The sequence below is a fragment of the Caloenas nicobarica genome, chromosome 17, assembly GCF_036013445.1.
Source record: "Caloenas nicobarica isolate bCalNic1 chromosome 17, bCalNic1.hap1, whole genome shotgun sequence".
In the NCBI taxonomy this organism is placed as follows: domain Eukaryota; kingdom Metazoa; phylum Chordata; class Aves; order Columbiformes; family Columbidae; genus Caloenas; species Caloenas nicobarica.
Window position 1 is genome coordinate 13261356 of NC_088261.1, and position 22208 is coordinate 13283563.

Sequence of the window (22208 nt, forward strand, 5' to 3'; positions counted from 1 at the left end):
TCGCCTCCTCTCCTACAGTTCTCCCCCCTCTTTGTCCCCATACCTTCAGCTGGAAGGTCTGACTGGGATTCAGTGCTGCCAGGAAGGTGAACTGTCCCAGGAATGTTCCCTGCTCGTCGTGTTCTTCCTTGAAGCCCTACAGAAGGACAGGGGTGGAGAAAACAAGAGCGTCTGGTGCACCATGGCAAGACTGAACTTCAGTCGATGAGGCACAGGCTTATTTCAGCTACGTAGTCCAAGGACCATGAGCACAAGGAAAAGATGAGAAGCTGCAGGTGGGCAGCACGGCACACTTGCCTACTCAACGAGTCCAAGCTGCCGGTCAGAAAAGGAGCAGACGCTCCCAGTGAGAGGGAGGTAACCTGAGGATCACAAATGCCACTGGCATTGGAAGCCAACAAGGTCTAGGACCATGCACTGTCCAGCTCCTTTTCCCTATGGCTCCTGGAGTAGCCTCTTGCCCCAGAAGCTTCCTTTCGAGTGGTCCATTGAATAAAAGAGGAATACAATGGGAAGGGGGCGACTCCAAGGAGCCTGTTTGTTCTGAGAGCCAGGAGGAACCTTCAGGCCACTCCACTCTCAGAACCACCTTCAGCCCCTGCTTAGAAATGCTGTGCAACCCCCTGCCCCCCACTCCAGAGAAATCACTTACGTAGACAGCAAAGTCCTTTGGAGCTCCGGAGATACTTTCTCCATGGAACGCTGTCCCCGACACATGGTCCATGCTGACGGCTCTGGGAATCACTGGCTCAGACAGCTTGATGAAGACCTGTCCTTGACTTCCTGGGAAGGGCCAGCAGCTTCCAGGATGATTTTCTGGCTGAACAAAGAAGAAGAAACTACATTGACATGGAGAAGGTTGCCCTGGGTCTCTCCCAGAGCTCTGCAGGCACCTCTGCCATTCTCCTTCTGTGCCGTGCTGACAGTTTGCACAGCGACTGGGCAGACACAGATTGCAGGAGCAGCCTGGCCTGGTAGAAGCTCCCACCGAGAACCTGGGGCACTCTGGGACAGGAAATACTCAGCAGGGAGACACAGGAGGAGAGCAGGTCCATGCGAGAAGGAGGCAGGAGAAGAAGCTTCGAGGAGCAAAGACGGGGGGAAAGGCAACTCTGAGCAGTGTGTGTGGGTCATTCTCTGACCTCTGTTTTACTGCGTCTTGGTGCTCCTACCTCAAGAACAAGCTCAGGGGACCTCATATAATCCATCACCGGCATGGAGTACAGGAAGACTTTGGCTTTGTCATTCCGGAGAGATGGAGAAGTCCTTGAATGAATGACAGCAGCCCCTGGAAATTAAAACATGAGCAGAATCATCAGGCAGTGTTGGGAGCAATATTGCACTGTTGACTTGAAAAAGCTTCTCAGTTGTCATCCATGTCCTACAGTGGGTTCCTCTCTTTCTAACTGGAATGACCCCTCTAGAACACACAGCAGGGAGTCATGGGCCGTGGAAAAAGACAAGAACGTGAATCAGGCTTTCTGTGCTTCCCATGGGGTCTGGCCCATTACAGACTCTGTCAGTGGGGGCACTTGTAGGGCACAAGGTGACCCTTGACTTCTTGCCCTTTCTCTCCTACCCCTGGGCACGTTCCAATGGCCATCTTGTCAATCTGGACAGGAAGCGCTTTGGAACTGGTTTGTTTGTACAGTGTCATGGTACCTGCTGATTTCAGGGCGTAATCAGGCATCGGGACCTGCATTTCTTCCAGCTTCTCCAGGGCTTCATTGATGATCTCCTGAACCGCCTGGGAAGGAACACAAAGGAGAGCGCCTGTTGGAAGGAAAAGGAACGGGGCAAGCAGCTCCCCTGCAAGACCAGGCAAGGTGAACGGGGACAAGGCCCATATCAGATGGAAGGAACAGCCAAATTGCCTGGAAGCCTCCCAGGTTTGCTCTGCTGTGCTTGACGGGATCAGAAAGCGGGGGCTGCTCACTCCAGTGCTCTGAATGCTGGAGCTGCGGAAAGGGGCTTTTCCCGTGGAGAGGCCCCAGGCCAGGCAGCATGGACAGACAAGGAAGCGTGGCCATGACAGGACTTGTTCCAGCCGCACCAGCCTGTTGGCTGTGACAGGGAATGGAGTAGGATACGTGCCGGAGGGAGGATAAAACCCCTGAGTAGATCCTTCTGCCTTGTGCCCTTACCCGTCCGGTAAAGCCTGGGAGCCTTCCCTGCTTCACGCCTTCATGGAGAGCCCGCTCAGCCACATCCTTTGCGCTCCAGCGCAGACTATAAAGCTGTTCCTGGAGCTTTCCGAGCTGGTCTGGCAGGGATTGGGTTTCACTCAGGTGTCCTAATTCCGCTGCAGTGCTCCAGAGCAATAAGGTGCCAAGTCGTCCCACATGGAAAACACCTGTCAGACGCACACCAGAGCTTAGAACTTGGTCTAAGGCTGGGTTGTGCCTCGGGCTGCCCTCTCCCCTTTCTGTGTCTATCCCCAGTGCCATTGTTGTCTCTCCTCTTATTGTCTTTGACAGTGGCCATCATGGCATATGGGCTCCGCAAGAGATGGACGTTCCCTGCCTTGGACTGTGCTCCCGGTCCTGCAGAAGATTTTCATCCCCCTGGGGCAGGAGAGCTCAGCCACGGCCTCTCCCTCGGCTGAAGAGAACTGGCTTAGCCCTCCTGGGGATGGCAAGTCACCCCTTCCTCACCCCCACACCCGTCCCGCTGGAGCAGGGACTGGCACAGCTCTGTCGGGGACTTTCTGCTCTCAGCTGAGCTCCTCTGGTCACAGCGGGGGAAGCGGACCAGGGCAGGATGTAGCCCCAAGTACATCCTAAAGCACCATCCTCAGGTTGGAGCTCTGCAGAGACTCACCGAGAGAGAACAGGCCGAGAAGCAGCACCAGGATTGTTGCCTTCAGTGCCTTCATATTCCTGCAGAGCAACAAGGAGGAAAAGGCTGGTGAAGCTGGCGGTTCCCGTGCAGATCAGCAGCAGACTGGAGAGCAGCAGCAGGGACTGCAGCCCTTGAGCCTGGCGTTCCTGGCGTGTGCGTTGGCTTGGTCCTGCACCAGCTCGAGTCACTGCTGGGGTTGTCACCAGCTGCACCAGTGAGGGATTTGTCATGGCAGCGATTGTTTCGTTAGGGACAAAGGGCTCAAGATTGACTCTGGACTAAGAGCAGGAGTTGCAACAAGAGCTGTGGCCACACTTCCCGTCTGTGGGGCTGGACAGGTATTCTTTGGAAATGGAAGGCACATGATGAACGCTGTTTCTCCTGCCCACCACCTGACTTGTGCTGATCCTGTTCTCCACCCTCTCAAGAGAAGGTTCAGCCTGTGCCCCTACGGCAGGCTGTATCGGGGCCACTGCTTGGGACTCCCTCCATGCAATCCAAAATAGACCTGTCCCTCATTCTGCAGAGATCAAAGGCTTTCTGGGCCTTGCCCCTGTGGTCATGAAGAGACTGAAAGGCGGCTGCTGCCTTCCACCAGCTCCAGAGCGAGCTCTCAGGCTGCCCTCGTGTTCCTCTCCTGTCCACCCTCCACCCACACCAGCTGGTGAGGTTGAAAACACACCTGGGAAAGGGGAGGAGGATTTTTAAAACATACCCGTTCAGACTTTGAACCTTTTCCGTCTGTCTCGTGGTACCTGCTGAGGTGCAGGTAACAAGCATCTGACTCGCTCACGAGTGAGCCAAAAACTCTGCGATCTCTGTTCCTTCAAGATCGAGAGTGACAAAGGCGCAGGGAGACCCCTGCTTTTATACCCTGCTGTGCCGACCTCAGCGCTGATGCTGCCTTGTGTCATCAACGGCAGTGGGTGATGTCACAATGGAAGAGGCTGCGCCGCGTTGGGAGGCAAAGTCCAACCAGATAGCAGCGGGTTTTGCAGTCCTCTCTGCAAGGGCAGAAATCCTGCACCATAGAAAGATTGGAAAGGTACAGGAACATGTTACTCTCAGAAAACAGACTCTGTCAACCACTCTTGCTTACTGAAGTTCAGATGGTGTGAGAAAAAAAAAAAAACACAAAAAAGCAAGATTCTTGTTCTTATTTGATGGAGCCCATTATATCAGCCACTCAACATTAAGTCCAACTCCAGTCTGAACCTCAGAATAAGAAATGTCATCTTAAAATTTCCAGGAAATGGAAGGGCTTTGAAGTGGCACGACCAGAAAACATTCATGAAAGCAGCGCCATGCAAGTCCACAGCCCTGATCACAGACCACCTGCCCCGTTACCTAAGGCAATGATGTTCTCAGCTGATTTGCAGCCACTGACATCTGGAAAACAGCACAAGGTCTCTTGTTGTTTAGCGCCGAGCACACAGGTTGACACTGGAGCTGGTAAGAAAAACATCCACAGTCAGTCTGGTTTCATTGGAGGACATCAGGACAAGTTCAGTTCACATTCACAAGGAATCACAGCAGGTCCCACCAGTCCCTGCAGACCCCGACACGGCTCCTGTGCAGGGTCCCGAGGAGCAGTGAGCGCAGAACAAGAAACCTTCCTTCAAAAGAAGGTCCCCAGCCGGCTCTTTCCCCAAGCTGCACAGAGCAGCAGCTGAGAACAACCTCTGCCACAACTACACCCGGCTCTGCCGTCTGCAGGAGGAGACCAGCTCCTAAATGATCCCCAGCCCTACAGACACAGATCTTCCCCAGGGCAGTGCTCAGCAAATACCAGAGCACAGCGACACCTGGTCATTCAGTTGAAGCTGCCGGGGAGAAGGACAGGGGACTAGAAAGAGACAAATCAGACAAGAGAGAAGAGAGAGGAGCCCAGAGAGAAAGAAACACACAGGGAAAAGGCTGGAGAGATGGAGAGATCAAGACAAATAGGGACGAGGAGCCACAATGAGACAGGGAGGAAGAAAGAGGAGGGTGGAGGAGCAGGACAGAGGGACAAGGGGATGGGAAGGAGAAGAAGGAAAGTTGGGTAGAGAAAGACAGGGACAGGGAGGGGGATGTACAGATGGAGAAAAGGAAGGAGAGAGAGCAGAACATAGGGACTGAGAAAGAAAGCAAAGGTCAGATGGGGATGAAGAGACTGACAAAGGGAGAAAACCCACAGTGAGCTGGAGGAAGAGGAAAGGAGGGCTGAGAAGCAGCAAAGAGGAAGAGACAAAAAATAAAAGGCAGAGCCAGCTGGACAGGGGTCGATTGCCAGAAGCAATGGGACAGGCAGCGGGGCAAGAATAAAGACAGAAAAGATGGGGACAGGCAGCAGGACAGAGGGACAGTGAGAGGATAAAAGGGGCAGGGAACAGGATATACATGGAGAAACAATCAGCAGGAACAGAGAGAAAGATAGAAGAGAAAAAAAGAGATGAAGAGGGACATGGGACAGGGAGACAAACAGAGAAGGAAAGGGAGAAGGACAAGGATTGTCAGAGAAACACAAGGACAGGGAGCAGGACAGGGCAACACAGACAGAGGAAAAAGGGTCAGGGACGCAGCACAAAGGGAAAGACAAAGAGCAGAGACAGGCAGCAGGGCACAGATAGAGGTAAAAAGGCCTGGGCTGGGCAGCAGGGCAGAGATGGAGACCAAAAAGCAGCTTTGGGCTGCAGGACAGAGATGGAGTGAGAAATGAAAGTGACAGGGAGCAGGAGAGAGTGACAGAGAGAGTGGAAAAACTACAGAGGGAGCAGGACAGCAAAACAGAGCGGGGGACAGACAGGGAGAAGGGCAGAGAAACAGAGAGGGAATGAGAGGGGCAGGGAGCAGGACAGAGAGCTGGAGCAGGAAGGGAAAATGAGATGGGCAGCAGAACAAAGGGAAGGAGAGACAAAGACAGGGGCAGGGAGCAGGACAAAGGGGTGGAAGAAGAAAAATGTAGTAATGGTTCAGGACTGAGATGAAAAAACAAATTAAAAATACACCGGGACTGGGATGGAGTGACAGAGAAAGGGCAAAGGAACAGGGGGCGGGACAGCACTGAAGGAATAAACAACTGTGGTGGGCAGTGGGACAGAGAGATGGAGAGAGGAAAAACAGAGCAAGAGAGAGAGGAAAGAAGGGGCAGCAGCTGGACAGGGGGATACAGTGAGAAAAGATGGGACCGGGAACAGAACAGAAAGGAAAGAAAGAAAAGGACAAAAAGACAGCAAGAGGGAAAAAATGCACAATCAAGCAATCAGGTCAAGAAGCCGACACCGGGGGGGCAGCAGCTGGGGAGAAACCGGGGACACCAGAGACCCTGATGAAGACTCTCGAGTACCAAGGATGGATTTCAGCAAAGTTATGGCGGGGTTATGGAAATAATTTATGTTTGATGCACTAACTAAGCAGGAGAAACAAATGAATATGCAAGAGGTGTATGTAAGAAACACCAAGAAGTGCGAATCACACACACGCTCGATCAGAGGAGCAATCTTGCGAGTGTCCGGCGCTGTAACAAAAGTGCTGCTTTTACCACTTTCCAAACCGTGTTAAAGAACCTTTTTGCCGACTTTTCGGTACCATTTCCCCCCGCCCAGGAGAACAAGGCCAGAGCAGCCCACGCACACCTGAGCCAGATGCAGCAACAACATCCCCAGGGCCCCAGTTGCAGGAAAAAGGGCCCCAGGGCTGGGCCGGGGGCTGCTCAGCCTTGGGGCAGCTCCACGGGCGCCACGGCAAAGCTCAGCCTGGCTGCCCGCAGAGCTGCCGCCTCCTCAGCCTGGGCTGCGCCGCCATTGGGTGGGAGGGCTGTCAGTCTCCTCCCCTGAGGTGATCCTGGATCTGATTGGCTGCCTTAAGGGTCACTCCCCCCACAGTGCCCACCCTGCCCTGAGGTAATGTTTCCTGTGATTGGCCGGCTGGGATTTCTCATTTCCCCCCCTACCAAGTGATGGGTCAGACCACTTGTCAATCATCAGGGTGCTGCACTCCCTCCAGCTGTGATTGGTGCAGCCAGCACGGCCCGCCCCTGAACGCTGCCTAGCTCGGTCAGCTCTCGCCACCTTTCCTGCAGGCCTCAAAGCTGGATTGGCTGGTTACCTATCAATCACATGACTTGCCCCGCCTCCTCAAATGCCATTGGCTCTCCTGGGTCCCCTGACTCCCCAGAGACTTCCGGTTGGTTGTTGCCAGGCCACGAGCTCCACCCAAACATGAAACTGGGCCCTGATCAGAGGCCGTGGGTGATAAAAGACACGTTGGGACCCCGAACATGAGGATTTGGGCCCCAAGAAGGAGGCTCTGGGCACTCAAAAGGACGGGCAGATGCTGCAGGTGGCGCTTTGGGCCCTGAACACGAGGGGACCCTCTTGGTTCCCACCCGAGCTGGGTTTGGTGCCCGTGACCCCACGGAACAGACACCTGTGCTGTCCGGAGTGGCCACGGAACAGACGGAGCCCAAAGCCACAGACTCCATGAGCTCAACGGGGAGTTGTGACATTTTATGGACGTTTCACAGGGCGGCCCGTGGGCTGAGGGCAACTGTGTGTGTGTGGCATCAAAGGGTGGGCAGGGGAGCGGTGGTTGGTGAGGACGTATTGGATCGTGTGGGACCTGAGCCTGACGCCCATGGGGTGGAACAAGGGCTGGAGAAAGGACCGTCGTGTTGAACCCCAGCCGGTAACTGAGCCCACGCAGCCGCTCGCTCCCTCCCCGCAGCGGGACGGGGGAGAGAACCGGAAGGGTAACAGTGAGAACACTTGTGGGTTGAGTTAAAAACAGTTTAATAATTGGAATTAAAAAGAATAGACCAAAGATTTAAAAATGACATTTAAGAAATTGAAATTAAAATATGCAGTAATAAAAATTATACCTATGATAATGAAAAAGAAAATACCAAAGAGAAGGCATCATAGAATCATAGAATGTCCTGAGTTGGAAGAGACACACAAGGATCACCGGTTCCAACTCCTGTCCCTGCCCAGGACACCCCACAGTTCACACTGTGTGTCTGAGGACGTTGTCCAGTCTCTTCTTGAACACTGTCAGGTTGGGGCCGTGACACCTCCCTGGGGAGCCTGTTCCAGTGTCCAGCACCTCTGGGTGAAGAACCTTTTCCTCATGTCCAACTGACCCTCCCCTGGCACATCCTCCTGACATTCCCTCGGGTTCTGTCACTGGTCACTAAGGAGAAGAGTTCGGTTCCTGCCCCTCCAGCTCCTCTTGTGAGGAAGACGTAGACTGCCAAGAGATCTCAGTCTCCTCCAGGCTGAACAAACCCAGGGACTTCAGCTGCTCCTCATATGCCGTCCCCTCCAAACCCTTCCCTGACTTCGTAGCCTCTTCTGGACACTCTCCAGTAGCTTTATCTCCTTTTGATCCTGTGTCCCCAGCCCTGCACACAGTGAATGCTCCAGGTGAGACCGCCCCAGCGCAGAGCAGAGCGGGACAATCCCCTCCCTGCCCGGCTGGCCGTGCTGTGCTGGATGCACCAGGACACGGGTCCCTCTTGGCTCCAGGGACACTGGTGGCTCATGTTCAACTTGCCATTGACCAGAACCCCCAGATCCCTCTCCGCAGAGCTGCTCTCCAGCATCTCATCCCCCAGTCTGTCTTTAGAGCCAGGGTTGCCGTGTCCCAGGTGCAAAATGGTACCCCCGGAATATCGGACAGCATTTGTGCTTACTTGGGTTCATCTCGCCTCATGTACATGACATCCATTCTCACATCTCATTTGTACAATGCAAACATGGACTTCAGACCTACTCATTCAGTGTCTTTCCATGGAGGGAGAAAGAACCTCTCTGAGCTGGGGTGAGAGGCCAGTGCTGGAGATGGAGGTTGTGAGGGATTGGTCCATGATGATTGGGGCAGATTGCATTGGGGGTCCAGTGCACAGGGGCACAGCCCAGACCCTGCTCTGCTGGTCCTGCAGGTCTCTGGCAGGAGGCCTGGCTGTGAGAGGACACTGCTGTGTGCCCAGCCCTGCACACACAGACTGTTCAGCTGTGCCCTGGTGTTTTGATCTTCAGGCCACTTTCTCAGAATTTCCTTGAGAAAAAGTTTGAATGAAGACCTAGGCCTTTCACCTTTCTCGTGGAAAGGGTGTTCTGAGGCCAGCTCGGTCACAGCAGTGCCCATTGCCTGTCCCTGCCTGCGTTCACAGGACTCACACACAGCAGGACGGTGACCAGGCTGCCAGAGCACTCAGGCCTTGCACCAACACAAGGGATGAGAAGGAGAGTGTGGGAGTGGAACGAGAATAGCTCTGGAAGGCCAAGCGCTGGTGCTCCCTGGCAGGGCTGCCATGCTGGACTCTTTTCCCCTCCACCCATGCACAGGAACTGTCCCTGGAGCTCCAAACACAACTTGGTGAAAGGATCTCAGTAAAAAATAGAGGCTGTGAGGCCTTTTAATTTGTTTAAACACAGATACAGCAAAGCTGCTCATTTACACAGCCCCTCAGTAAACAAAGAAGACAGTGAATTGGAAAGGGGATAACAATATTACCAAGTGAAAAAACACAAGCGGCAACATAAAATACAGAAAACGGGCTGGGCCTGCAACAATTTACACTGTATCTGTTATGCAGAAGATGATGGGCAGTTTACTGCTTCAGAAAATAATCCAGTCATCAGTTTCCACACAGCACCCTTGAGCTCCTGGTTCCTCATGCTGTAGATGAGGGGGTTCACTGCTGGAGGCACCAAAGAGTACAGAACAGACACCACCAGATCCAGTGATGGGGAGGAGATGGAGGGGGGCTTCAGGTGGGCAAATATGACAGTGCTGACAAACAGGGAGACCACGGCCAGGTGAGGGAGGCACGTGGAAAAGGCTTTGTGCCGTCCCTGCTCAGAGGGGATCCTCAGCACGGCCCTGAAGATCTGCACATAGGACAGCACAATGAAAATGAAACAGACAGAAATTAAACAGGCACTAAAGACAATAAGCCCAGCTTCCCTGAGGTAGGTGTCTGAGCAGGAGAGCTTGAGGATCCTGGGGATTTCACAGAAGAACTGGTCCAGGGCATTGCCCTTGCACAGTGGCAGTGAAAATGTATTGGCCGTGTGCAGCAGAGCAGCCCTTCTATGTTAGCAGAACCAGGACAGTCCCCACCGTTCCCTGACTGCACTTCAGCAGAGCTGGGCTGACTTAACGAGAGACCATGGGCAGAGGCCCTGCTTTTGGTTGCACATTTGGCCAGCACCAAGCAGGGCTCCAGCCACAGTGCTGAAGAAAGTTCTCCTAGAAAAAGAAAAGAGTGTCTATGTGTAACAGGGGAGGGTCTATGGGAGTTGGTTTGATTTTTGTCAGAGGACTTTTCCCTGGCTTCTCACTGTCTTTTTTTTTTTCTCATCACACTGCCCCACGCTTAGGAAAAGCAACTGTCCAATGGCAGCTCCATCACCCAGTTCCACCTCCTGCCATTCGCAGACACACGGGAGCTGCAGCTCTTGCACTTCTGGCTCTTCCTGGGCATCTACCTGGCTGCCCTCCTGGGCAACGGCCTCATCATCACCACCGTAGCCTGTGACCAGCACCTCCACACCCCCATGTACTTCTTCCTGCTCAACCTCGCCCTCCTCGACCTGGGCTCCATCTCCACCACTGTCCCCAAGTCCATGGCCAACTCTCTGTGGGACACCAGGGCCATCTCCTACACAGGATGTGTTGCACAGCTATTTTTGTTTGTCTTTTCCATTTCAACAGAGTATTTTCTTCTCACGGTCATGGCCTATGACCGCCATGTTGCCATCTGCAAACCCGTGCACTACGGGACCCTCCTGGGCAGCAGAGCTTGTGTCCACATGGCAGCAGCTGCCTGGGCCACTGGGTTTCTCAATGCCCTGTTGCAAACGGCCAATACATTTTCACTGCCACTGTGCAAGGGCAATGCCCTGGACCAGTTCTTCTGTGAAATCCCCAGGATCCTCAAGCTCTCCTGCTCAGACACCTACCTCAGGGAAGCTGGGCTTATTGTCTTTAGTGCCTGTTTAATTTCTGTCTGTTTCATTTTCATTGTGCTGTCCTATGTGCAGATCTTCAGGGCCGTGCTGAGGATCCCCTCTGAGCAGGGACGGCACAAAGCCTTTTCCACGTGCCTCCCTCACCTGGCCGTGGTCTCCCTGTTTGTCAGCACTGTCATATTTGCCCACCTGAAGCCCCCCTCCATCTCCTCCCCATCACTGGATCTGGTGGTGTCTGTTCTGTACTCTTTGGTGCCTCCAGCAGTGAACCCCCTCATCTACAGCATGAGGAACCAGGAGCTCAAGGGTGCTGTGTGGAAACTGATGACTGGATTATTTTCTGAAGCAGTAAACTGCCCATCATCTTCTGCATAACAGTTACAGTGTAAATTGTTGCAGGCCCAGCCCGTTTTCTGTATTTTATGTTGCCGCTTGTGTTTTTTCACTTGGTAATATTGTTATCCCCTTTCCAATTCACTGTCTTCTTTGTTTACTGAGGGGCTGTGTAAATGAGCAGCTTTGCTGTATCTGTGTTTAAACAAATTAAAAGGCCTCACAGCCTCTATTTTTTACTGAGATCCTTTCACCAAGTTGTGTTTGGAGCTGCAGGGACAGTTCCTGTGCATGGGTGGAGGGGAAAAGAGTCCAGCCTGGCAGCCCTGCCAGGGAGCACCAGCGCTTGGCCTTCCAGAGCTGTTCTCGTTCCACTCCCACACTCTCCTTCTCATCCCTTGTGTTGGTGCAAGGCCTGAGTGCTCTGGCAGCCTGGTCACCGTCCTGCTGTGTGTGAGTCCTGTGAACGCAGGCAGGGACAGGCAATGGGCACTGCTGTGACCGAGCTGGCCTCAGAACACCCTTTCCACGAGAAAGGTGAAAGGCCTAGGTCTTCATTCAAACTTTTTCTCAAGGAAATTCTGAGAAAGTGGCCTGAAGATCAAAACACCAGGGCACAGCTGAACAGTCTGTGTGTGCAGGGCTGGGCACACAGCAGTGTCCTCTCACAGCCAGGCCTCCTGCCAGAGACCTGCAGGACCAGCAGAGCAGGGTCTGGGCTGTGCCCCTGTGCACTGGACCCCCAATGCAATCTGCCCCAATCATCATGGACCAATCCCTCACAACCTCCATCTCCAGCACTGGCCTCTCACCCCAGCTCAGAGAGGTTCTTTCTCCCTCCATGGAAAGACACTGAATGAGTAGGTCTGAAGTCCATGTTTGCATTGTACAAATGAGATGTGAGAATGGATGTCATGTACATGAGGCGAGATGAACCCAAGTAAGCACAAATGCTGTCCGATATTCCGGGGGTACCATTTTGCACCTGGGACACGGCAACCCTGGCTCTAAAGACAGACTGGGGGATGAGATGCTGGAGAGCAGCTCTGCGGAGAGGGATCTGGGGGTTCTGGTCAATGGCAAGTTGAACATGAGCCACCAGTGTCCCTGGAGCCAAGAGGGACCCGTGTCCTGGTGCATCCAGCACAGCACGGCCAGCCGGGCAGGGAGGGGATTGTCCCGCTCTGCTCTGCGCTGGGGCGGCCTCACCTGGAGCATTCACTGTGTGCAGGGCTGGGGACACAGGATCAAAAGGAGATAAAGCTACTGGAGAGTGTCCAGAAGAGGCTACGAAGTCAGGGAAGGGTTTGGAGGGGACGGCATATGAGGAGCAGCTGAAGTCCCTGGGTTTGTTCAGCCTGGAGGAGACTGAGATCTCTTGGCAGTCTACGTCTTCCTCACAAGAGGAGCTGGAGGGGCAGGAACCGAACTCTTCTCCTTAGTGACCAGTGACAGAACCCGAGGGAATGTCAGGAGGATGTGCCAGGGGAGGGTCAGTTGGACATGAGGAAAAGGTTCTTCACCCAGAGGTGCTGGACACTGGAACAGGCTCCCCAGGGAGGTGTCACGGCCCCAACCTGACAGTGTTCAAGAAGAGACTGGACAACGTCCTCAGACACACAGTGTGAACTGTGGGGTGTCCTGGGCAGGGACAGGAGTTGGAACCGGTGATCCTTGTGTGTCTCTTCCAACTCAGGACATTCTATGATTCTATGATGCCTTCTCTTTGGTATTTTCTTTTTCATTATCATAGGTATAATTTTTATTACTGCATATTTTAATTTCAATTTTTTAAATGTCATTTTTAAATCTTTGGTCTATTCTTTTTAATTCCAATTATTAAACTGTTTTTAACTCAACCCACAAGTGTTCTCACAGTTACCCTTCCGGTTCTCTCCCCCGTCCCGCTGCGGGGAGGGAGCGAGCGGCTGCGTGGGCTCAGTTACCGGCTGGGGTTCAACACGACGGTCCTTTCTCCAGCCCTTGTTCCACCCCATGGGCGTCAGGCTCAGGTCCCACACGATCCAATACGTCCTCACCAACCACCACTCCCCTGCCCACCCTTTGATGCCACACACACACAGTTGCCCTCAGCCCACGGGCCGCCCTGTGAAACGTCCATAAAATGTCACAACTCCCCGTTGAGCTCATGGAGTCCGTGGCTTTGGGCTCCGTCTGTTCCGTGGCCACTCCGGACAGCACAGGTGTCTGTTCCGTGGGGTCACGGGCACCAAACCCAGCTCGGGTGGGAACCAAGAGGGTCCCCTCGTGTTCAGGGCCCAAAGCGCCACCTGCAGCATCTGCCCGTCCTTTTGAGTGCCCAGAGCCTCCTTCTTGGGGCCCAAATCCTCATGTTCGGGGTCCCAACGTGTCTTTTATCACCCACGGCCTCTGATCAGGGCCCAGTTTCATGTTTGGGTGGAGCTCGTGGCCTGGCAACAACCAACCGGAAGTCTCTGGGGAGTCAGGGGACCCAGGAGAGCCAATGGCATTTGAGGAGGCGGGGCAAGTCATGTGATTGATAGGTAACCAGCCAATCCAGCTTTGAGGCCTGCAGGAAAGGTGGCGAGAGCTGACCGAGCTAGGCAGCGTTCAGGGGCGGGCCGTGCTGGCTGCACCAATCACAGCTGGAGGGAGTGCAGCACCCTGATGATTGACAAGTGGTCTGACCCATCACTTGGTAGGGGGGGAAATGAGAAATCCCAGCCGGCCAATCACAGGAAACATTACCTCAGGGCAGGGTGGGCACTGTGGGGGGAGTGACCCCTAAGGCAGCCAATCAGATCCAGGATCACCTCAGGGGAGGAGACTGACAGCCCTCCCACCCAATGGCGGCGCAGCCCAGGCTGAGGAGGCGGCGGCTCTGCGGGCGGCCAAGCTGAGCTTTGCCGTGGCGCCCGTGGAGCTGCCCCAAGGCTGAGCAGCCCCCGGCCCAGCCCTGGGGCCCTTTTTCCTGCAACTGGGGCCCTGGGGATGTTGTTGCTGCATCTGGCTCAGGTGTGCGTGGGCTGCTCTGGCCTTGTTCTCCTGGGCGGGGGGAAATGGTACCGAAAAGTCGGCAAAAAGGTTCTTTAACACGGTTTGGAAAGTGGTAAAAGCAGCACTTTTGTTACAGCGCCGGACACTCGCAAGATTGCTCCTCTGATCGAGCGTGTGTGTGATTCGCACTTCTTGGTGTTTCTTACATACACCTCTTGCATATTCATTTGTTTCTCCTGCTTAGTTAGTGCATCAAACATAAATTATTTCCATAACCCCGCCATAACTTTGCTGAAATCCATCCTTGGTACTCGAGAGTCTTCATCAGGGTCTCTGGTGTCCCCGGTTTCTCCCCAGCTGCTGCCCCCCCGGTGTCGGCTTCTTGACCTGATTGCTTGATTGTGCATTTTTTCCCTCTTGCTGTCTTTTTGTCCTTTTCTTTCTTTCCTTTCTGTTCTGTTCCCGGTCCCATCTTTTCTCACTGTATCCCCCTGTCCAGCTGCTGCCCCTTCTTTCCTCTCTCTCTTGCTCTGTTTTTCCTCTCTCCATCTCTCTGTCCCACTGCCCACCACAGTTGTTTATTCCTTCAGTGCTGTCCCGCCCCCTGTTCCTTTGCCCTTTCTCTGTCACTCCATCCCAGTCCCGGTGTATTTTTAATTTGTTTTTTCATCTCAGTCCTGAACCATTACTACATTTTTCTTCTTCCACCCCTTTGTCCTGCTCCCTGCCCCTGTCTTTGTCTCTCCTTCCCTTTGTTCTGCTGCCCATCTCATTTTCCCTTCCTGCTCCAGCTCTCTGTCCTGCTCCCTGCCCCTCTCATTCCCTCTCTGTTTCTCTGCCCTTCTCCCTGTCTGTCCCCCGCTCTGTTTTGCTGTCCTGCTCCCTCTGTAGTTTTTCCACTCTCTCTGTCACTCTCTCCTGCTCCCTGTCACTTTCATTTCTCACTCCATCTCTGTCCTGCAGCCCAAAGCTGCTTTTTGGTCTCCATCTCTGCCCTGCTGCCCAGCCCAGGCCTTTTTACCTCTATCTGTGCCCTGCTGCCTGTCTCTGCTCTTTGTCTTTCCCTTTGTGCTGCGTCCCTGACCCTTTTTCCTCTGTCTGTGTTGCCCTGTCCTGCTCCCTGTCCTTGTGTTTCTCTGACAATCCTTGTCCTTCTCCCTTTCCTTCTCTGTTTGTCTCCCTGTCCCATGTCCCTCTTCATCTCTTTTTTTCTCTTCTATCTTTCTCTCTGTTCCTGCTGATTGTTTCTCCATGTATATCCTGTTCCCTGCCCCTTTTATCCTCTCACTGTCCCTCTGTCCTGCTGCCTGTCCCCATCTTTTCTGTCTTTATTCTTGCCCCGCTGCCTGTCCCATTGCTTCTGGCAATCGACCCCTGTCCAGCTGGCTCTGCCTTTTATTTTTTGTCTCTTCCTCTTTGCTGCTTCTCAGCCCTCCTTTCCTCTTCCTCCAGCTCACTGTGGGTTTTCTCCCTTTGTCAGTCTCTTCATCCCCATCTGACCTTTGCTTTCTTTCTCAGTCCCTATGTTCTGCTCTCTCTCCTTCCTTTTCTCCATCTGTACATCCCCCTCCCTGTCCCTGTCTTTCTCTACCCAACTTTCCTTCTTCTCCTTCCCATCCCCTTGTCCCTCTGTCCTGCTCCTCCACCCTCCTCTTTCTTCCTCCCTGTCTCATTGTGGCTCCTCGTCCCTATTTGTCTTGATCTCTCCATCTCTCCAGCCTTTTCCCTGTGTGTTTCTTTCTCTCTGGGCTCCTCTATCTTCTCTCTTGTCTGATTTGTCTCTTTCTAGTCCCCTGTCCTTCTCCCCGGCAGCTTCAACTGAATGACCAGGTGTCGCTGTGCTCTGGTATTTGCTGAGCACTGCCCTGGGGAAGATCTGTGTCTGTAGGGCTGGGGATCATTTAGGAGCTGGTCTCCTCCTGCAGACGGCAGAGCCGGGTGTAGTTGTGGCAGAGGTTGTTCTCAGCTGCTGCTCTGTGCAGCTTGGGGAAAGAGCCGGCTGGGGACCTTCTTTTGAAGGAAGGTTTCTTGTTCTGCGCTCACTGCTCCTCGGGACCCTGCACAGGAGCCGTGTCGGGGTCTGCAGGGACTGGTGGGACCTGCTGTGATTCCTTGTGAATGTGAACTGAACTTGTCCTGATGTCCTCCAATGAAACCAGACTGACTGTGGATGTTTTTCTTACCAGCTCCAGTGTCAACCTGTGTGCTCGGCGCTAAACAACAAGAGACCTTGTGCTGTTTTCCAGATGTCAGTGGCTGCAAATCAGCTGAGAACATCATTGCCTTAGGTAACGGGGCAGGTGGTCTGTGATCAGGGCTGTGGACTTGCATGGCGCTGCTTTCATGAATGTTTTCTGGTCGTGCCACTTCAAAGCCCTTCCATTTCCTGGAAATTTTAAGATGGCATTTCTTATTCTGAGGTTCAGACTGGAGTTGGACTTAATGTTGAGTGGCTGATATAATGGGCTCCATCAAATAAGAACAAGAATCTTTCTTTTTTGTGTTTTGGTTTTTTTTTTCTCACACCATCTGAACTTCAGTAAGCAAGAGGAAGAGTGGTTGACAGAGTCTGTTTTCTGAGAGTAACATGTTCCTGTACCTTTCCAATCTTTCTATGGTGCAGGATTTCTGCCCTTGCAGAGAGGACTGCAAAACCCGCTGCTATCTGGTTGGACTTTGCCTCCCAACGCGGCGCAGCCTCTTCCATTGTGACATCACCCACTGCCGTTGATGTCACAAAGCAGCATCAGCGCTGAGGTCAGCACAGCAGGGTATAAAAGCAGGGGTCTCCCTGCGCCTTTGTCACTCTCGATCTTGAAGGAACAGAGATCGCAGAGTTTTTGGCTCACTCGTGAGCGAGTCAGATGCTTGTTACCTGCACCTCAGCAGGTACCACGAGACAGACGGAAAAGGTTCAAAGTCTGAACGGGTATGTTTTAAAAATCCTCCTCCCCTTTCCCAGGTGTGTTTTCAACCTCACCAGCTGGTGTGGGTGGAGGGTGGACAGGAGAGGAACACGAGGGCAGCCTGAGAGCTCGCTCTGGAGCTGGTGGAAGGCAGCAGCCGCCTTTCAGTCTCTTCATGACCACAGGGGCAAGGCCCAGAAAGCTTTTGATCTCTGCAGAATGAGGGACAGGTCTATTTTGGATTGCATGGAGGGAGTCCCAAGCAGTGGCCCCGATACAGCCTGCCGTAGGGGCACAGGCTGAACCTTCTCTTGAGAGGGTGGAGAACAGGATCAGCACAAGTCCCCATCAGGTGGTGGGCAGGAGAAACAGCGTTCATCATGTGCCTTCCATTTCCGAAGAATACCTGTCCAGCCCCACAGACGGGAAGTGTGGCCACAGCTCTTGTTGCAACTCCTGCTCTTAGTCCAGAGTCAATCTTGAGCCCTTTGTCCCTAATGAAACAATCGCTGCCATGACAAATCCCCACTGGTGCAGCTGGTGACAACCCCAGCAGTGACTCGAGCTGGTGCAGGACCAAGCCAACGCACACGCCAGGAACGCCAGGCTCAAGGGCTGCAGTCCCTGCTGCTGCTCTCCAGTCTGCTGCTGATCTGCACGGGAACCGCCAGCTTCACCAGCCTTTTCCTCCTTGTTGCTCTGCAGGAAGATGAAGGCACTGAAGGCAACAATCCTGGTGCTGCTTCTCGGCCTGTTCTCTCTCGGTGAGTCTCTGCAGAGCTCCAACCTGAGGATGGTGCTTTAGGATGTACTTGGGGCTACATCCTGCCCTGGTCCGCTTCCCCCGCTGTGACCAGAGGAGCTCAGCTGAGAGCAGAAAGTCCCCGACAGAGCTGTGCCAGTCCCTGCTCCAGCGGGACGGGTGTGGGGGTGAGGAAGGGGTGACTTGCCATCCCCAGGAGGGCTAAGCCAGTTCTCTTCAGCCGAGGGAGAGGCCGTGGCTGAGCTCTCCTGCCCCAGGGGGATGAAAATCTTCTGCAGGACCGGGAGCACAGTCCAAGGCAGGGAACGTCCATCTCTTGCGGAGCCCATATGCCATGATGGCCACTGTCAAAGACAATAAGAGGAGAGACAACAATGGCACTGGGGATAGACACAGAAAGGGGAGAGGGCAGCCCGAGGCACAACCCAGCCTTAGACCAAGTTCTAAGCTCTGGTGTGCGTCTGACAGGTGTTTTCCATGTGGGACGACTTGGCACCTTATTGCTCTGGAGCACTGCAGCGGAATTAGGACACCTGAGTGAAACCCAATCCCTGCCAGACCAGCTCGGAAAGCTCCAGGAACAGCTTTATAGTCTGCGCTGGAGCGCAAAGGATGTGGCTGAGCGGGCTCTCCATGAAGGCATGAAGCAGGGAAGGCTCCCAGGCTTTACCGGACGGGTAAGGGCACAAGGCAGAAGGATCTACTCAGGGGTTTTATCCTCCCTCCGGCACGTATCCTACTCCATTCCCTGTCACAGCCAACAGGCTGGTGCTGCTGGAACAAGTGCTGTCATGGCCACGCTTCCTTGTCTGTCCATGCTGCCTGGCCTGGGGCCTCTCCACGGGAAAAGCCCCTTCCCGCAGCTCCAGCATTCAGAGCACTGGAGCGAGCAGCCCCCACTTTCTGATCCCGTCAAGCACAGCAGAGCAAACCTGGGAGGCTTCCAGGCAATTTGGCTGTTCCTTCCATCTGATATGGGCCTTGTCCCCGTTCACCTTGCCTGGTCTTGCAGGGGAGCTGCTTGCCCCGTTCCTTTTCCTTCCAACAGGCGCTCTCCTTTGTGTTCCTTCCCAGGCGGTTCAGGAGATCATCAATGAAGCCCTGGAGAAGCTGGAGGAAATGCAGGTCCCGATGCCTGATTACGCCCTGAAATCAGCAGGTACCGTGACACTGTACAAACAAACCAGTTCCAAAGCGCTTCCTGTCCAGATTGACAAGATGGGCATTGGAACATGCCCAGGGGTAGGAGAGAAGGGGCGAGAAGTCAAGGGTCACCTTGTGCCCTAACACGTGCCCCCACTGACAGAGCCTGTAATGGGCCAGACCCCATGGGAAGCACAGAAAGCCTGGTTCACATTCTTGTCTTTTTGCACAGCCCCATGACTCCCTGCTGTGTGTTCTAGAGGGGTCATTCCAGTAAGAAAGAGGGGAACCCACTGTAGGACATGGATGACAACTGAGAAGCTTTTTCAAGTCAACAGTGCAATATTCCTCCCAACACTGCCTGATGATTCTGCTCATGTTTTAATTTCCAGGGGCCGCTGTCATTCATTCAAGGACTTCTCCATCCCTCCGGAATGACAAAGCCAAAGTCTTCCTGTACTCCATGCCGGTGATGGATTACATGAGGTCCCCTGAGCTTGTTCTTGAGGTAGGAGCACCAAGAAGCAGTAAAACAGAGGTCAGGAGGATGAACCACACACGCTGCTCTAGAGTTGCCTTTCCCCCCGTCTTTGCTCCTCGAAGCTTCTTCTCCTGCCTCCTTCTCGCATGGACCTGCTCTCCTCCTGTGTCTCCCTGCTGAGTATTTCCTGTCCCAGAGTGCCCCAGGTTCTCAGTGCGAGCTTCTCCCAGGCCAGGCTGCTCCTGCAATCTGTGTCTGCCCAGTCGCTGTGCAAACTGTCAGCACGGCACAGAAGGAGAAGGCAGAGGTGCCTGCAGAGCTCTGGGAGAGGGCCAGGGCAATCTTCTCCATGTCAATGTAGTTTCTTCTTCTTTGTTCAGCCAGAAAATCATCCTGGAAGCTGCTGGCCCTTCCCAGGAAGTCAAGGACAGGTCTTCATCAAGCTGTCTGAGCCAGTGATTCCCAGAGCAGTCAGCATGGACCATGTGTCGGGGACAGCGTTCCATGGAGAAAGTGTCTCCGGAGCTCCAAAGGACTTTGCTGTCTACGTAAGTGATTTCTCTGGAGTGGGGGGAAGGGGCTTGCACAGCATTTCTACGCAGGGGGTGAAGATGGGTCTAAGAGTGGAGTGGCCTGAAGGTTCCTCCTGGCTCTCATAAGAAACAGGCTCGTTGGAGTCGCTCCCTTCCCATCGTTGTGCTCTTTTATTCAATGGACCACTCGAAAGGAAGCTTCTGGGGCAAGATGCTACTCCAGGAGCCATAGGGAAAAGGAGCTGGACAGTGCATGGTCCTAGACCTTCTTGGCTTCCAATGCCAGTGGCATTTGTGATCCTCAGGTTACCTCCCTCTCACTGGGAGCGTCTGCTCCTTTTCTGACCGGCAGCTTGGACTCGTTGAGTAGGCAAGTGTGCCGTGCTGCCCACCTGCAGCTTCTCATCTTTTCCTTGTGCTCATGGTCCTTGGACTACGTAGCTGAAATAAGCCTGTGCCTCATCGACTGAAGCTCACTTTTGCCATGGTGCACCAGACGCTCTTGTTTTCTCCACCCCTGTCTTTCTGTAGGGCTTCAAGGACGAAAATGAGGAGCATGGAATGTTCCTGGGACAGTTCACCTTCCTGGCAGCGCTGAATCCCAGTCAGACCTTCCAGCTGAAGGTATGGGGACAAAGAAGGGAGAGAACTTTAGGAGAGGAGGCGAAATGCGGCTGGATGGGGAGAGGCTTCCCTGCCAAAGGGCTACAGGCAGCCCTGTCCTTGAACGTGTGCCACGCTGGCCTTTCTTCTGATTTAACTTCCTGGTGGCACATGGCTGGACTGCCGCTCTTCTTCTCTTTCATTTTGGGTTTAAACTTCAGCACTTAGAAGCGCCACAGTTGAAACTACAATCAGCTTGACTGTCTGGACCCCAAGTGCACACGAGAGGCCACATCCCGTAGGATGCACGACTGCTGCTCTGTCAGTTAAAGACCAGAAATACTGGGCTTCCTGAGGATTCTGTTGGTGCTGGCAGTGAGCAGTGACAGGGAGGCCATTCTGTTTCCTTGGCTTCCTAGAGAAGGCAATGAGGCATTTTTCTGACACCACCACTGGGTCTTCTGACTGTGGAAGCCTGTGCCCCAAAGCAGGCGAGAACTTTCCAACGTATTTGCTGAGGCATCTGGGTGCTGCTTCTTCCTTTGCTAGTTCTCATGGCCCAATGAGGTAGAGCAGGACAAGAACATCTTGCCCACAACAGGTCCAAAGCCCTCGCGGGGCAGCTGGAAGGAAGCTGTTGAACGAGGCCGTCGCTGCGGCACTTCTGTCAGTGGTCACGTACCAGAGAGGAAAAGGCGACTCATTTCTTCTTGTCGTTTCAGAACGAGCTCCCTGGGGTCGTGAATTACATCCAGCTGCAAGTGCTGAGCAACTGGGGCCACCCAGACCACACCTGCCTGTATCGGTTCAGGGTGCATGGTGATCCGCCCAAAGACGGGGGAGAGGTGCCAGTTTCATCTACCAATAAATTCCATTAATGTTCACCAAGTCGAGTACCAGTCTGCTTTGCCTGTGATGCTGACTGGTCCTCCCTGAGCTAACTGCAGCTCCCCATCCTTCTCTGAACCCATCAGCTTATGGGAGACTTCAGGAGTCCACAGCAAGATTTTCCTTATTAGGGAAAACAGGAAAACTCAGTCACAAATCTGCAGAAAGCCTGACATCCACATGCTTGCTGACTCCACAGGAACATCAGCAAGGCCCTGCCTGTACACCAAAGATTAATGGAGAGTTTTCCTGTGCAGGAAGCAACTAAGGATCGCATGATTGGAACCATCTGTTGTTACCTGTTTTCACAAGAGGCCGATGCTGCTTTGGCGTCCATCTTTCAGTGTGTTGCCAATGTGAAAATGGGAGTGTGTTTTTTTCTAAGAAGGAAACCTTAACTGGAAAGTTGGTTCATGGCTCATTTGCCTCTCTGTGCCTATAATCGAATTAATAGCTCAGGAAACGTTACAGAGTGATTAGCAAAGCAAACTCAGGACACTTCAGAGATCCCATAACCACTCAAGTCTGTCTTTCCTTTTGACCCCGAGTTCCCCAAGCCCCAAGGCAGGAGCCGGCAGGGCAGTCGTGCGCTTGGGTGGCACCAGGGAGGAGAGAGCAGCAACAGCGCTTGGCACCCAGGGCCGGCAACAGCAATTTGTGCTCTGAGCTGGGGCTTAGTCCATGTGCAAGCCCAGCACTGATCCAGATATCAAACTGAGGGTGTCACTTAATCCCCAGTGCCACACACACGCTGCACCTTCTTCCATCTTCTCCTCCTAA

At 53.6% G+C, this 22208-nt stretch overlaps 1 protein-coding gene across 1 annotated transcript in view; it reads left to right on the forward strand.

The window, feature by feature from the left end:
* The window catches only part of LOC135995538 (olfactory receptor 14C36-like), a 69793-nt gene extending 48097 nt beyond the window's left edge, over positions 1 to 21696 (forward strand). Inside the window, exons 3-4 of the mRNA XM_065646915.1 lie at positions 20469 to 20561; positions 21628 to 21696. Coding sequence (XP_065502987.1) covers positions 20469 to 20561; positions 21628 to 21696 — 162 coding nt within the window. The remainder of the gene's footprint in view (positions 1 to 20468; positions 20562 to 21627) is intronic.
* Positions 21697 to 22208: the final 512 nt, after the last annotated feature.